Source organism: Neoarius graeffei, chromosome 27, assembly GCF_027579695.1.
Source record: "Neoarius graeffei isolate fNeoGra1 chromosome 27, fNeoGra1.pri, whole genome shotgun sequence".
Lineage (NCBI taxonomy): Eukaryota > Metazoa > Chordata > Actinopteri > Siluriformes > Ariidae > Neoarius > Neoarius graeffei.
The window spans coordinates 2,860,068-2,875,680 of NC_083595.1; the positions used below are offsets into that span (position 1 = coordinate 2,860,068).

Below are 15,613 nucleotides of genomic sequence, written 5' to 3' on the forward strand. Positions count from 1 at the left end.
TGTGGTGTTGGGCGTCACACAGGAGAGAGAGAAAAGACTGCTGTTTCACACGAGGCAGTGAAATCAAACGGTGTGAAGAAAAACACATAGCAGTATGTGCCCATGAAATGTTCAGAAGCTCACTCACTTTGTTTATTCGTGGGTTTTTAATGAAGGAGGAAGGGAGGGGTTGGGGGGGGTTAGTTGCCTTCTATCCACTTGTTACGCTGTGATTTAATGAGCGTGTTTCCAGGCCCAAGCCTCGTCTTCTCGCCATGACGCCATGCTGTGTCCCTCTCTGCCTGAAGAGAGTCCACAAAACCATGCAGCTGCCTTGAAGGAAAACATTTACTCACTTTTAGTACTTATGTAATATTTCCTAAAAGAAAGTTTAACACACAGTGTAGCGCCTTCTAGTGGCAGGATCTGACAGGCATGGAGACAAACGTGTGAGGTGCAAAAAAGTGCTCTTTTATATTCTGTTGGTTTGTGAGATGAGTGGAGGAGGCGTGCTGGAGGGTCTCCGGGTGTGAGGAGTGGCAGGCTCTCTTTAGAGGGGTGGCAGTTCACTTCTGCAGTGCTCCCAGCGGGCGAGGGCGGCATCCGAACTTCTGTCTGCTGGCAGAGAAAACAGCGAGTCGGGTTTAGCATTCTGGATTACGGACGCACTCGGTGCACAGTGTGCTGCCTTTATATACTCTCCTGCTGTCTCCTACAGGGTGAATGCGCGCGCCGTCATTAGCAGTTGCTCGCCGCGCTGCGTTAAGCCGCTCCTCCCATCGTCTGTGTGCTTGGCGCTGTCTTCTGCCAGGGGTGCTGAACTGCTGAGTTTCGTCAGGAGATGGGGCGCTGTCCTTTCAGCACCACAGCGGCGGCACAGCAAGCAGCACCTGCAGAGAGGGAGAAAACGGCTGCGGGCCAGCCGTCATTACAGAAAAATAAAGAAGTGAGAGGGTGCGACAGGCAGTGGTGATCAGTGATTGGCCACAAACACAAGTCAGGTGTTACACTGCGGGTTGAGTGAACCTGCTTTCTCAACTCGTACCGTAGAACGGCAGCTGTGATGTGAGCTGGAGAACCGTATCGAGTTCAAGACACTAATGTGTCCTGAGAAAGTTCCTAGATTTGTCACAAGGCTTTTTTTTTTATTATTCAATTTGCTAAAGGGATCTAAAAATCACCAACTCAAACAAAGTTCTCTACATTGGCTGCACTGAAGGGGCATCGCCCAGAAATTTCTAATGATGTCAGACTTAACAAATAGATAGAGCATTTCACTGGATATAAATTGTACAAAATGAATCATCAAATTATTTTCACCGTTTTCCTGGAAATTATAAGATGAAATGAACATTAGGAATTCACAAACACATTTTTTGTAATTTTTTACATAAAAAAAAAAAATCTTATTTGTGTTGGTACGAAGAGACAAGTGCTTTTGATTTCAGGGGGATTTTAAATGAACAGTGTGCTAGAGATAGTCATGTGTAACTTCAACCAGATAGAGTTCAGAGGTAATTAATGGACACCTGCCAACCAATCAGGGATGAGTATTCTCCCTGTACATGTTCAGGTATTACATCACTAATACACAACAGCACCAACACACACATCACGTACATCAGAGATACTTAATCTCCTCTTTTATCCTCCTCAATCTTATTCGGCATTTATTTTTCAAACTGAAGGTTGATATGAACCTCTTTTCAAAATACCTCTCTCTCTCTCTCTCTCTCTCTCTCTCTCTCTCTCTCTGTCTGTAGATAAGCGTGATTGTAGAGGAGGTTATAAACACTGTAATAATCAGCGCTGTGTCGTGAGCACTCGTTTCTGTGATGGAGTGAATGACTGTGGTGATGACTCAGATGAAGCCTCCTGCAACAGTAAGCACATCCATCCATCCATCCATCCATCCATCCATCCATCCATCCATCCATCCATCCATCCATCCATCTTCTTTCAGTCTATTTGTTCATCCATGCCTTTTTGTCTTTGTTCTTTTGCTCTCTCCATCTTTTTCCACTGGTACGGTTGGGTATTGTTTGTGTTTTTTTCTGAAACTGGAGATTAAATGATCACTTTAACTCTGTGCCGGAGACTCGATGGTGCCTGAACTGATTTATTTTTAAAAGAATGAAATGAAGGTTGATGACGTTAAAAGATTTTTTTTTTTTAATTTTAAGGCAAATTTGAAGTTCAAATTGAACAGTGTATTATCTAGGGCTGCTGATTGATTAAAAAAAAACCTAATTAATCACACATTTGCTGTGATTAATCACTTTTTCCTTTAAGACTGAAGTTTGTAATAATGGATATTTAAATGTAAAATCACAGAATTAATGTAGAATCAACACTTATATTCAGATACTGTTGTTTAATGGTGTCTGCTTAACTTTGAACACATCCTTTCCTGTGAACTCCAGATTTCCAATAAAACCATCAGCTTAAAAGGCACATTTCATCTGGACTTTACACACCAGACACGACGACACAATTGTGACGTGAAAATGCAAAAAATACATGTATGAAATTTTCACGCACTGAGTCAGATGTGTATTTTTTTATCTGTGGGATTTGTTTCATGCTGGTGCTATGAAAGTACTCATGACAAAAACAGCAGCTTGAGAAATATATTTTTGTGAATTAATTGCATGAAAAAATGCCCCCAGTGTGTAAAGGAATCAATATACGTACATTAACGGAAATAATAAAAACCCGGGCCTCAGTGTATGAGGCAGTCATTTGTTATATGCACCATAGATAAATATTAACAACAGAAACTGTGTTCCGTGTTCAGGTTCCAGTAGAATTTCCAAAAGGTCCACGCAGGTATGAAAGTGTGCAGGTCTCGTTATTCCCCCGTGAGCAGCACGCTCCTGTAGTGTAGCCTGGTGCGGCTCCGTGCACAGTTTCAGCAGGGCGGTTTGCGCTGAGGTCTTGTGTCAAAGACAAATTACTGCTGCGGTAATGAAATGCAGCTTCGCAAACTGTGCAGTTTACTTTTGTTTTCACCAAACATCTGTCAGGCAACGTTTTATCGCGTAATTTTACTCCTGAAACTCCGTCCTTCTCCTTCTCCTTGTTTAACCAGGATGGAGCACACGGTATCACAGGTCGTAGGTCAGCTGCCACAGGAAGTAAACAAAACACAGCTGCTTAATTGAGTTAGTTTTGTAACACATTAAATATTTCAAATTAATCACAAAAGTCAATGTGTTAATTTTGACAACACGAGGCTTAATGTTAACTTAAGGCCTTAAATATTCACTTGTCTTTAAACGTTCGTTGCACGTCCCTGTGTCCGAATCCTTTGGAGTTAGCTTTAGACGAGTTAACCGTGTTTAAGGGTTAACAGAAGGCGTCTGCTGCCGTCAGAGCCGGTGTGATGTTAAGTAGTGATGACACGTGATGATTAAAATCTGTTTCAGAGAACAAGAGGGCAAATATTTCAGTCACCATTCAAGTGTCACTGAAATGAGGCACCGAAGTCTGTGTTGTGGTTCAGTCCAGTCCGTACGATCACTGAGGACTCGGGACTCAACTCTCTCCACCAGATCCCACTTCTCTCTCGTTTTTAAAATGTATTTACCGAACTCTCTGTTTTTCTCTGACACAAAATGAGTTGTTTTATTTTAACACACACTACCATTCAAAAGTTTGGGGTCACTTTGAAATGTGCTTATTTTTGAAAGAAAAGCACTGTTCTTTTCAATGAAGGTCACTTTAAACTAATCAGAAATCCACTCTATACATTGCTAATGTGGTAAATGACTATTCTAGCTGCAAATGTCTGGTTTTTGGTGCAATATCTCCATAGGTGTATAGAGGCCCATTTCCAGCAACTCTCACTCCAGTGTTCTAATGGTACAATGTGTTTGCTCATTGCCTCAGAAGGCTAATGGAGGATTAGAAAACCCTTGTACAATCATGTTAGCACAGCTGAAAACAGTTGAGCTCTTTAGAGAAGCTATAAAACTGACCTTCCTTTGAGCAGATTGAGTTTCTGGAGCATCACATTTGTGGGGTCGATTAAATGCTCAAAATGGCCAGAAAAATGTCTCGACTATATTTTCTATTCATTTTACAACTTATGGTGGTAAATAAAAGTGTGACTTTTCATGGAAAACACAACATTGTCTGGGTGACCCCAAACTTTTGAACGGTAGTGTAGTTATTTTATTTCATTTCATCTAATTATTGACAAGTTTGACTATTAAAATGTATCACTCGTACCTTTTTTTCTGCGCATGTGTCATGAGAGGACGCTGGCGTGTATGTCGCCGCTTCTCATGTCCAGCTGTTTTACTATTTACTAACTGACAGATACATTTTGCGACTCTAATCTACCGACGTCGCATACTTTACAAGTACAACTTTAATTGCACTGTGCGAGCAGTGATCAGCCACCATCAACGTTACCTGGATGAACTCAGCTGGCTACCTACAAACTGGAGTCTTACCGTTGGATAGGCCATCCTGTCTCCTCCCGCGCCTGATCCCAGTCTCTACAGCCAACATCGTCGTGCCTTTCTGGGCTATCCATTGACTGCGTCGTCGTTGCATCCAGGTTGGATCCCCACTCGAAATCGCTGAAGTGTAACTGGTGGCTTAGCATCTAGCAGCGCGCACGGCATGGTTTTCCTTAGATACTCTGCAACAGAACTGATGAATCTCTGCTCCTTCATCCCTCCGAGCTGCCTGGATGTCCTGAAGTCTCTCCACATCTTGCGTCGTCCCAGATATGTGCATAGGGCCTCCCGACATAAGTTTGCGCATACGAGTACAACTCTGACTGTTCCATCTGTCACCTGCCGAACTTCCGCGTCGCGACGTCATCAAAACAAACGTCACGCAGAGCTTGTCAACCTGTGTCCTCTGGCTCGTGCTGACATGTCTGTCCCTTCCAACACATTCTCCAAAACGACCGCAAACTTCATGCTCCTAAACACTCGCTCACTTAATAACAAAGCAGAATTAATTCACGACACAATTACTGAAAGAAAAGTCTACTTCATGTGTCTGACCGAGACGTGGCAAAATCAGCAGGATTTTTTATCTCTCAATCTGGCCACTCCCCCAGGCTATGTATACATCCAAATCCTCGCTCCATGGGCCGTGGTGGTGGGCTGGCTGTCATACACAATTCTGACTTTATGGTTAAAGAACTCCCCATTAACTCCAGCACTTTTGAATGCATACATTTTGTGCTGACAGGGGCTGCACAGTTACAAGTTGTACTTGATTACCGCCCTCCCAAAGCCACCAATGGGTTTCTCTCTGAGCTCTCTGAGTTACTCACCACTGTCTGCCCCATGTACCCATCCACCATTATCATGGGCGATTTCAATATTCATGTAGACTTGCATAACTGCCCTTTTGCCATTGAATTCCTATCTCTCCTGGACTGCTTAAACATAACACAGCATGTTCGTGGTCCCACGCATGTCAAAGGCCACACCTTGGACTTGGTGTGCTCCACTGGCATAACCCCCCTCCATCTCCAGTGCCTGGACCTAGCTATATCGGATCACCATGCCATTCTTTTCTCTGTACCTGAGCCTCCACCCAGACTGCGCGTCAAACGTACAATAACATTCAGGAATATCAAGCGTGTGTCTACAACTGCATTATCAAGCATGCTGGCATTACACCTTGCAGCCAATCCCTCTGGCCACAGTGTGGATGCCCTTGCTGAGCATTACAACGAAGCTCTCTCGCTCAGTCTGGATGCTGTAGCCCCTCTGAAGACCTGGTCCATCTCCTTCAGCCAGCCCGCTCCTTGGTTTACCCCAGAGCTCCGCCTCATGAAGGCTGCTGGGCGTCGGCTTGAAAGGCTCTACAAAAAATCCGGCCTTGTTGTCCACCAAGAGGCCTACAAATACCATGTCAGGAACTACAAAGAGGCCCTCTCTAAGGCAAAAACTTTATATTACTCCACCCTCATCAATAATCAACAGAACCACCCAAAGCAGCTCTTCTCCACTGTCAATTGCCTCCTCCACCCTCCAGATGCACCCCAACCGTCTGATGCCGCCGAACTCTGCTGTAGGTTCCAGACATTCTTCCAGCAGAAGGTGGATGATATTTACCGGGAGCTCCTCCAGTCTGGCGCTCCATGTCCACCTGCCTTCAACTTGAAGGACTGCAACTCAACCTCAGCTGCCAACCCACAACAGTGCTCTTTCTCCTCATTCTCTCCACTTAGCAACAATCAGATCATGGACTTAGTGTCTAAAGCTAAAGCCACCTCAAGCAAACTGGACCCACTCCCTACAGCCTTGGTAAAGGCATGTCTCCCCACACTATGCCCTACCATGATGGCCATCATTAACACCTCATTGACATGTGGTGCCCTCCAGTTTCAAGACGGCTGTGGTGATTCCCACCCTCAAAAAACCCAGCCTGGACCTTGACGACCCTGGCAATTATCGTCCAGTCTCCAACCTACCCTTCCTCAGCAAAATTCTGGAAAGAGCAGTGGCTGCCCAACTTCAAGACCACATGTCCCATCATGAGCTTTTTGAACCCCTTCAGTCTGGTTTTCGACCTCACCATAGGACGGAGACAGCTCTCATCAAGATCATGAATGACGTACTCTCTGCTGCAGACAACGGCCACATCAGCCTTCTCATCCTCCTTGACCTATCTGCCGCTTTTGACACAGTCTCCCACACCATCTTGCTCCACCGTCTCCATGAACACTTGGGCCTCACTGACACTGCTCTCTCCTGGTTTCACTCCTACCTCTCCAGTAGGACACAATATATCTCCATCAAGGACTTCACCTCAACCCCAGCTCCAGTCAACCACGGCGTGCCTCAAGGTTCAGTGCTCGGCCCCCTGCTGTTCACCATTTACATGCTTCCTCTTGGTCAGATCATCCGCCAACATGGACTCAGTTTTCACTGCTATGCTGATGATACCCAACTGTACATCAGCACCAAACCATCTGCTCATCTCCCTCCCCTACCACTTGTCCACTGCTTGCATGAAATAAAGACATGGATGGCCGCTAACTTACTGAAATTAAACAACAACAAAACAGAACTCATGGTGGTGGCCCCCCCATCACTTTCCAAAGAAGTCAGTGACATCCTGCTTAATGTGGACGGCTGTACCATCAGGCCTTCAACAGAAGTGCAAAACTTGGGTGTTATCCTTGACTGCACACTCTCATTTCAGGCCCACATCAATAACACCACCAAATCCGCCTTCTTCCACCTCAAGAACATCTGCAGACTCCGCCCTTCACTATCCCACTCTGTTGCAGAAACTCTGATCCATGCCTTCATTACCTCACGTCTGGACTACTGTAATGGTGTCCTTTATGGCCTGCCCACTAAAGCCCTGGACCGACTACAGCACATACAAAACTCAGCTGCCAGGGTTCTTACACACACGAAGCGGTGGCAACACATTACCCCAACACTCAAGCAGCTCCACTGGCTCCCAGTGAAGTCTCGCATCACATACAAGATTCTACTCCTCACATACAAGTCACTCCATAATCTTGCTCCTCTGTACCTCTCTGACCTCCTCCAGCCCTACTCCCAATCAAGGTCCCTGAGGTCCTCTGGCAAGGACCAACTTGTCATCCCACGCTCCAGGCTACGGACCTTTGGTGACAGAGCCTTTTGTGTTGCTGCTCCCACCCTCTGGAACAATCTACCTCTCCACATCCGCCAAGCCCCCACTCTGGCTATGTTCAAAAAGCATCTCAAGTCACATCTCTTCACTGAGGCCTATGGTCCTTAACCCTTCCCTCTCCCCCCATACCCAATTCCTTGACCTATCTCCTCTTTTGTAAAGCGACCTTGGGTTCCATGAAAGGCGCTATATAAAACTAAGTTATTATTATTATTATTATTATTATTATTAAAGCTGCACGACACGGAGATGTGTTGTTGCACGAGGGTTCGGTTTTTAGTTCAGTCTTCGAGCGCGTGTTTCTTGTGAATCTGGAACATTCTAATGATCTGGATTATACGATACCATGTCAGTACTGCAGTTCAAAAACATTTTGAAATCCACATTTATGATTCTAGAATAATTATTGACCGTTTGGTTTTCAGGTTAACAGTAGTCCAACAGTATTTATATATTTTAACGTTTATTTATTTCAGTTTGTGTGTGTGTGATGAGCTCAGTGTACGCGTTAGTTGTAACTGTGCTCATGGTGTTCTCAGACGTGTGCTCGTCTTCGGAGCGGCGCTGTGCAGACGGGTCGTGCGTGCCGCAGACGTCCTGGTGTGATCAGATCATCGACTGCGCAGACGCCTCGGATGAGAAGAACTGCAGTAAGATCAGTCTGTGTGTACACACTCGTCTCTGCACATTTGTGCATGTGTTTGGTGTGTTAATCCCTCTGCGTGTGTTTGCAGGTCGTGTAGACTGTGTTGATTACCACCGGTTGGGGGTGCGAGTGTATGACGGCGTGTTCCTCAGGTGTAACTCCACGTCTCTGTGTGTTCTCCCACACTGGCTGTGTGACGGAGCGGATGACTGTGGAGATTACTCGGATGAATCACACTGCCACGGTATGCGTCCTTATTTATTTGTTTATTTGTTTGTTTCTGTGTGTGGATGTGTTTAACTCGTTTGTGTTCTGTAGATTTCTATTCTTGGATTTTGATGTAGCATTTATATAATGTCAGGGTGTAAAATTAAGTTTTGACACCCCCCCAACACACACACCCCTTCCCTGCCATGGTGCCTGCTATAAACTCAGTGAGTGTGTATTCGAGTGATGTGTTTACCTGTTGGTGCTGCTCAGCGCCCGCAGGTCAGGTGTGTGTGGAGGGGCTGTTCCCCTGTCCGAGCGGGAGCTGTGTCTCTCCGGCGTGGCTGTGTGATGGACAGAGAGACTGTAGGGACGGAGAGGACGAGCTGCACTGTGGTGAGAACTCCGCCTGTTATCCATTAGTCATGCCTGTCAGGGTTTACTGTACATACGCACACGTTAATAAGCAGTAAAGCACTTTATTATTATTATTATTATTATTGTTGTTGTTGTTGTTATGAGTGGTCTAATCCTGAGTGTGACTGTGATGCTCGTTTATTGTCTTGTTGTTCCTTGTTATCGCTCTCACACTCCTCACACCTCCACGCTGTGTGATTTATTTATTTATTTGTTTGTTTGTTTATTTATTTTAATTTATTTTCCCTCTTGTGGTGTCTCCTGGCTGGATTTTTCTTGCCACTCTTAGTTCCTCAGGGTTTAAAACTCTGGCTGTGTCTGTTAGAATTCCGATTAAAATAAATTCCAATTTCCTGTCGTTAACTAAATTAAAAAGGCTGACCGTGTTACAGCTGATGTAGTTGCTGGTTATTAGGCGAATGAAGAGCGTATGAGATTAGCGCTCGACAGAAATGTGTATAAAGCTGAAGCGAGACGCTGGACTCTCACCCTGACCTGGAGCCGTGAGTGATGGAGCTGTGGCCATCAGGGACGAGCTGAAAGGAATTATGGGAAACGTCTTCTTAAAGGGGAGGGGAAGCATTTATAGAAAAATTTCTAGTCTGAAATTCTCTCATTTCTTCTATTTTCCTCTCTCTCTTTCTGTCTCGATCTCTGTGTGCTCACTCGCTCTCCCCCCCTCAGTAAATTGATGGTCTATTTGTCGCAGTAGAAGGTGATCACTCAGTATAAACGAGGCAGGAAAAATAGGTTCTCTTCAGAAATGAATCTGCTTCGTTGTGGTGTCTCCTCTCTCTCTCTCTCTCTCTCTCTCTCTATCTGTGTGACCTTGCTTTTTTTAATCCCCACATCAATCGACTGAGCAGTGAGCAAACACACATCATCCTGCTGAGAGAGGCATATTTGTGTGTGTGTGTGTGTTAGAAGACTGTTCACATTAATTATAACTATAATTGTGTTTTGTCATTTTAAACACATACAGCATTATTATAAACACAGTGGGAAAACATCACAACACTTCTCAACAAAATAATTGCAGGAATAATGACAGGAAGCAAGAGTCATTCAGAACGTGCAAGATTTAAAGTTTGTCACTGAATTTAGTCATTTTAGGATTTAATTTTGTGATAATATTATAAAACCGTAATTAGAAAAATGTAATATCAGTGTTTGTGCATCAGGAAAACAACATTCCACACCAAACTGTACTGATGTGTCGTGGTGTTTAATCCTTCTTAATGTGTGTGTGTGTGTGTGTGTGTGTGTGTAGATTCATCGTGTGCGAGTGATCAGTTCTCGTGCTCCATGAGCAGATGTGTGTCTCGTCAGTGGCTGTGTGATGGAGAGGACGACTGCGGTGACGGAGCCGATGAGAACCCTGAGCTCTGTGGTACTACTTTTATTCATTCATTATGCTGTGTGTGTGTGTGTGTGTGTGTGTGTGTGTGTGTGTGTGTGTGTGTGTGTGTGTGTGTGATTTGTCTGAGGAGGTAAATCAGTATGAAAGATGTTACGATTGGGTTTATTTCATTTTTATTTCATTATTGTTGTGGATTTATAATCAAAGAGTGAACATGAGCCAGAGGAACCCTGGGTTTTTTTTTTCATACAAACTTTGTTATAGATTTCTATTTGATGACGTCTACATTATCGAGCCGGTACAAAAACATTTTAGAGTCCAAACGTTCGTTTTTTTCCAGCACAAAATTAAATGTTACAGAAAAAAAAGTTTGTATCTGAGCAGTGTATTCCATAAGAGACACTTTTCAGATGAAAAAAGAAAGCATAATGAAGGCTGCTGGGTTTTGGTGTAAAATGAAGAAGTGAGTGTGACAGTCAAAGTGTCCAGAAGAACTGCGGCTGGTTCTGTAAGATGCTCAGGAAAACCTACAGATCATTTCCGCATAAAACTGACCTCACTGGACCTGAGACTGAGATTCTTTTTTTAAAGCAAAGGGTCGTCTCACACCAAATACTGACTTTGTTTCATTTATTATGGCTCACTGATTACTGTTTATAGCATTTTTTAATGTTGAAATATTTCATTATTTTTAAGCCATTTTTGGTCGACAGCATTTTTCGACATGTGTCTCAGACTTTTACACAGGACTGTATGTACAACTCTCTTAAAGCACGGTTACAAAATGCTTTCCAAGGTGAAAAATATATAAATGCAAACAATTATCATAAATGTTATGAATGTAAAAGAGGAGAAACTACATGAATGTGAACAAATACAGGGGGGCAAAAAAGTATTTAGTCAGTCACCAATTGTGCAAGTTCTCCCACTTAAAAAGATGAGAGAGGCCTGTAATTTTCATCATAGGTACACTTCAACTATGAGAGACAGAATGAGAAAAAAAAAATCCAGAAAATCACAGTCTGATTTTTAAAGAATTTATTTGCAAATTATGGTGGAAAATAAGTATTTGGTCAATAACAAAAGTTCATCTCAATACTTTGTTATATACCCTTTGTTGGCAATGACAGAGGTCAAATGTTTTCTGTAAGTCTTCACAAGGTTTTCACACACTGTTGCTGGTATTTTGGCCCATTCCTCCATGCAGATCTCCTCTAGAGCAGTGATGTTTTGGGGCTGTCGCTGGGCAACACGGACTTTCAACTCCCTCCAAAGATTTTCTATGGGGTTGAGATCTGGAGACTGACTAGGCCACTCCAGGACCTTGAAATGCTTCTTACGAAGCCACTCCTTCGTTGCCCGGGCGGTGTGTTTGGGATCATTGTCATGCTGAAAGACCCAGCCACGTTTCATCTTCAATGCCCTTGCTGATGGAAGGAGGTTTTCACTCAAAATCTCACGATACATGGCCCCATTCATTCTTTCCTTTACACGGATCAGTCGTCCTGGTCCCTTTGCAGAAAAACAGCCCCAAAGCATGATGTTTCCACCCCCATGCTTCACAGTAGGTATGGTGTTCTTTGGATGCAACTCAGCATTCTTTCTCCTCCAAACACGACAAGTTGAGTTTTTACCAAAAAGTTCTATTTTGGTTTCATCTGACCATATGACATTCTCCCAATCCTCTTCTGGATCATCCAAATGCTCTCTAGCAAACTTCAGACGGGCCTGGACATGTACTGGCTTAAGCAGGGGGACACGTCTGGCACTGCAGGATTTGAGTCCCTGGCGGCGTAGTGTGTTACTGATGGTAGCCTTTGTTACTTTGGTCCCAGCTCTCTGCAGGTCATTCACTAGGTCCCCCCGTGTGGTTCTGGGATTTTTGCTCACCGTTCTTGTGATCATTTTGACCCCACGGGGTGAGATCTTGCGTGGAGCCCCAGATCGAGGGAGATTATCAGTGGTCTTGTATGTCTTCCATTTTCTAATAATTGCTCCCACAGTTGATTTCTTCACACCAAGCTGCTTACCTATTGCAGATTCAGTCTTCCCAGCCTGGTGCAGGTCTACAATTTTGTTTCTGGTGTCCTTTGACAGCTCTTTGGTCTTGGCCATAGTGGAGTTTGGAGTGTGACTGTTTGAGGTTGTGGACAGGTGTCTTTTATACTGATAACGAGTTCAAACAGGTGCCATTAATACAGGTAACGAGTGGAGGACAGAGGAGCCTCTTAAAGAAGTTGTTACAGGTCTGTGAGAGCCAGAAATCTTGCTTGTTTGTAGGTGACCAAATACTTATTTTACCGAGGAATTTACCAATTAATTCATTAAAAATCCTACAATGTGATTTCCTGGATTCTTTCCCCCCATTCTGTCTCTCATAGTTGAAGTGTACCTATGATGAAAATTACAGGCCTCTCTCATCTTTTTAAGTGGGAGAACTTGCACAATTGGTGGCTGACTAAATACTTTTTTGCCCCACTGTATTTATTAAATGGCTATAAAACCAATATTAAGGATTCATGAGATTTATGATAATCATTTATTCTCAGTGACTGTTGTATAAAAGTAGGTTTTAATACGACTCTTAAAATTTCTACTGATTCCAAAAGTCTACTGTCCAAAGTCAGAGCCGTCCATAGTGTCGGAGCACGAAGTGTAAAGGTCCAGCCCCCCTTTAGCTTTAGTGTAATCCTCGTTACGGCTGAGAGATGCTGAGTGGAGGACCGACTGTGCCTGCTCACACTGTACAGGGACAGCCACTCTGAGATGCACAGTGGTGCTTGAAAGTTTGTGAACCCTTTAGAATGTTCTATATTTCTGTATAAATGTGACCTAAAACATCATCAGATTTTCACACAAGTCCTAAAATAGATAAAGAGAACCCAGTTAAACAAATGAGAGAAAATTATTATACTGAGTCATTTATTTATTGCAGAATCCAATGTTACATATCTGTGAGTGGGAGAAGTATGTGAATCTTTGAATTTGAAGGTGAAATTCGAGTCAGGTGTGAGTGGGCACCCTGTTTTATTTAAAGAACAGGGATTTCTCAAAGTCTGATCTTTACAACACGTCTGTGAGAGTGCATCATGGCACGAACAAATGAGATTTCTGAGGACCTCAGGAGAATAGATGTTGATGCTCATCAGGCTGGAAATGGTTACAAAACTATCTGTAAAGAGTTTGGACTCCACCAATCCACAGTCAGACAGATGGAGGAAGTTCAGGATCACTGTTACCATCCTCTGTCATGCTCCACCCCGGACATCCACTCCGGAGATTACGGATCTCTCACACCAGCGCCGATCCGGATCTGGGACAGGAATCCCTTCTCACCCGTATTCACTTCCTGGTTTTCACTGCTGTGTATAAATAAGCCGTTCTCAGACTCAGACTTTGCCAGAACGCTTCGTTTGCTTCTCTAGCCGTTTCTGTGCCTCTCTTGCTTCTCATGGCTTTGCTCTGTAGTGACTTTTTCTTGTTCATGGCTTTTTGCACTAGCGTTTTTGTCTTTGCCTGTCTCATGTTTTTGTCAAGTTGTTTGTCTCATTTTGTTCTGACTATTTTTGCCATTTTTTTGTCCTGTTTGTTTACCTTTTTGCCACGCCCTTTCTTCCCTGAATTAAATCATATTATTTATTGGATTACTGTCTGTGTTTGGCTCTTGGATCCTAACTTCACCACACCTCCATCAATCCTAACATCTTCAGAAGTGGACCGACAAAGATCACTTCAAGAGCAAAGCGTGTGATCATCCACAAGGTCACAAAGGAACCCACACTAACTTCTAAGCAACTGAAGGCCTCTCTCACATTGGCTAATGTTAATGTTCATGAGTCCACCATCAGGAGAACACTGAACAACAAAGGTGTGCATGGCAGGGTTGCAAGGAGAAAGCCACTGCTCTCCAAAAAGAATGTTGCTGCTCGTCTGCAGTTTGCTAAAGATCATGTGGACAAGCCAGAAGGCCATTGGGAAAAAAAAAATTGTGGACAGGTGAGAACAAAATAGAACTTTTTGGTTGAAATGAGAGTTGTTATGTTTGGAGAAAGAAAACACTGCATTCTGACATAAGAACCTTATCCCATCTGTGAAACATGGTGGTAGTAGTATCATGAATCAGTTTTGCTGAATCTGAGCCAGGATGGCTTGCTGTCATTGATGAAACAATTAATGCTGAATTATTCCAGCAAATTCTAAAGGGAAATATAAGGAACAGAATCAGGACATCTGTCCATGAACTGAATCCCAAGAGAAAGTTGGTTATGCAGCAAGACAACGACCCCAAGCTCACACGTCATTCTACCAAAGAATGGTTAAAGAAGAATAAAGTTAATGTTTTGGAATGGCCAAGTCAAAGAGAAAGCTTAGCGATGGGCCTGTATCGCAGAAGGTGGGGTGTAGATCAGATTTTTTGAGGAGGTGCTGAACACAGGCAGACTTGTAATGTAGAACACAAGGTGTTGTAAGGGAATGAATGGAGTGATGGTTCCTAAACCAGCTTTAAGGAATGACATCACAGGGTGTGGAAGAGGGCTTTAGGTGTTGAAAAGTCTCAATTAGTTCATCCAGAGCAACAGGTGAGAGTTCATGAAGGGGAACAGTTTGAGGGAGCTGAGGTGATACATGAATGCGGAGCTGTAATTCCAGCTGTACTTCCACCTAACTTCTCAACAAAGAACTTTAAAACATTTGTTTGTGATCAGTAGAAACTTCCACAGTATCAGCAGGGGGAGGGGCATTTACCAGTCTGTCAGTAAAGGAAAATAAAACCTTGGACTTTGCCTATTTTCAGATATTAATCAGATATTAAATCAAGCGTGCCTCTTAGGCTACTAAAATCAGTGCTGAAGCTGACTACTGACACATTATTAAGAAAACGAGATGAAAGTGGAACCTTGGGATTAGAAACTGCAGACTGGAGCGCAGACTGAAAATTCATGTTTGTGGTCCGAGATGATCATCCAAGGCGCCGTACCATAAATCTGGGGACCCGGGTTCGATTCCGACCCGAGGCCATTTCCTGATCCCTCCCCGTCTCTCTCTCCCGCTCATTTCCTGTCTCTACACTGTCCTATCCAAATAAAGGTAAAAAATCTTAAAAAAAAAAAAGATGTATGTCAGGCTTGTAGTACTCTAGTCCGACTCATGACTTGACTTGGACTTGAGCACTGGTGACTCAGACTCGGACTTGTGCATTAACTGCATTCAGACTCATAAATTGGAGACGAGGACTCTGAGTTTGTCTTTATTTTTTGTAACATGCCTTAATAATTTAGTATAAGATATTTATATCTACATTAATATTTGTACTAATTCCGTGCAAGAGTGTCACACCTGTGCATCTTGGCGCGTGC

The 15,613-nt window shown here is 43.6% G+C and overlaps 1 protein-coding gene across 1 annotated transcript in view; it reads left to right on the plus strand.

Moving 5' to 3' along the window:
• Positions 1-15,613, plus strand: part of lrp1ba (low density lipoprotein receptor-related protein 1Ba) — a 453,831-nt gene that overhangs the window by 293,759 nt on the left and 144,459 nt on the right. The window contains exons 59-63 of the mRNA XM_060911172.1: positions 1,743-1,862; positions 8,166-8,276; positions 8,361-8,516; positions 8,753-8,875; positions 10,167-10,286. Of these exons, the coding sequence (XP_060767155.1) occupies positions 1,743-1,862; positions 8,166-8,276; positions 8,361-8,516; positions 8,753-8,875; positions 10,167-10,286 (630 nt within the window). The remainder of the gene's footprint in view (positions 1-1,742; positions 1,863-8,165; positions 8,277-8,360; positions 8,517-8,752; positions 8,876-10,166; positions 10,287-15,613) is intronic.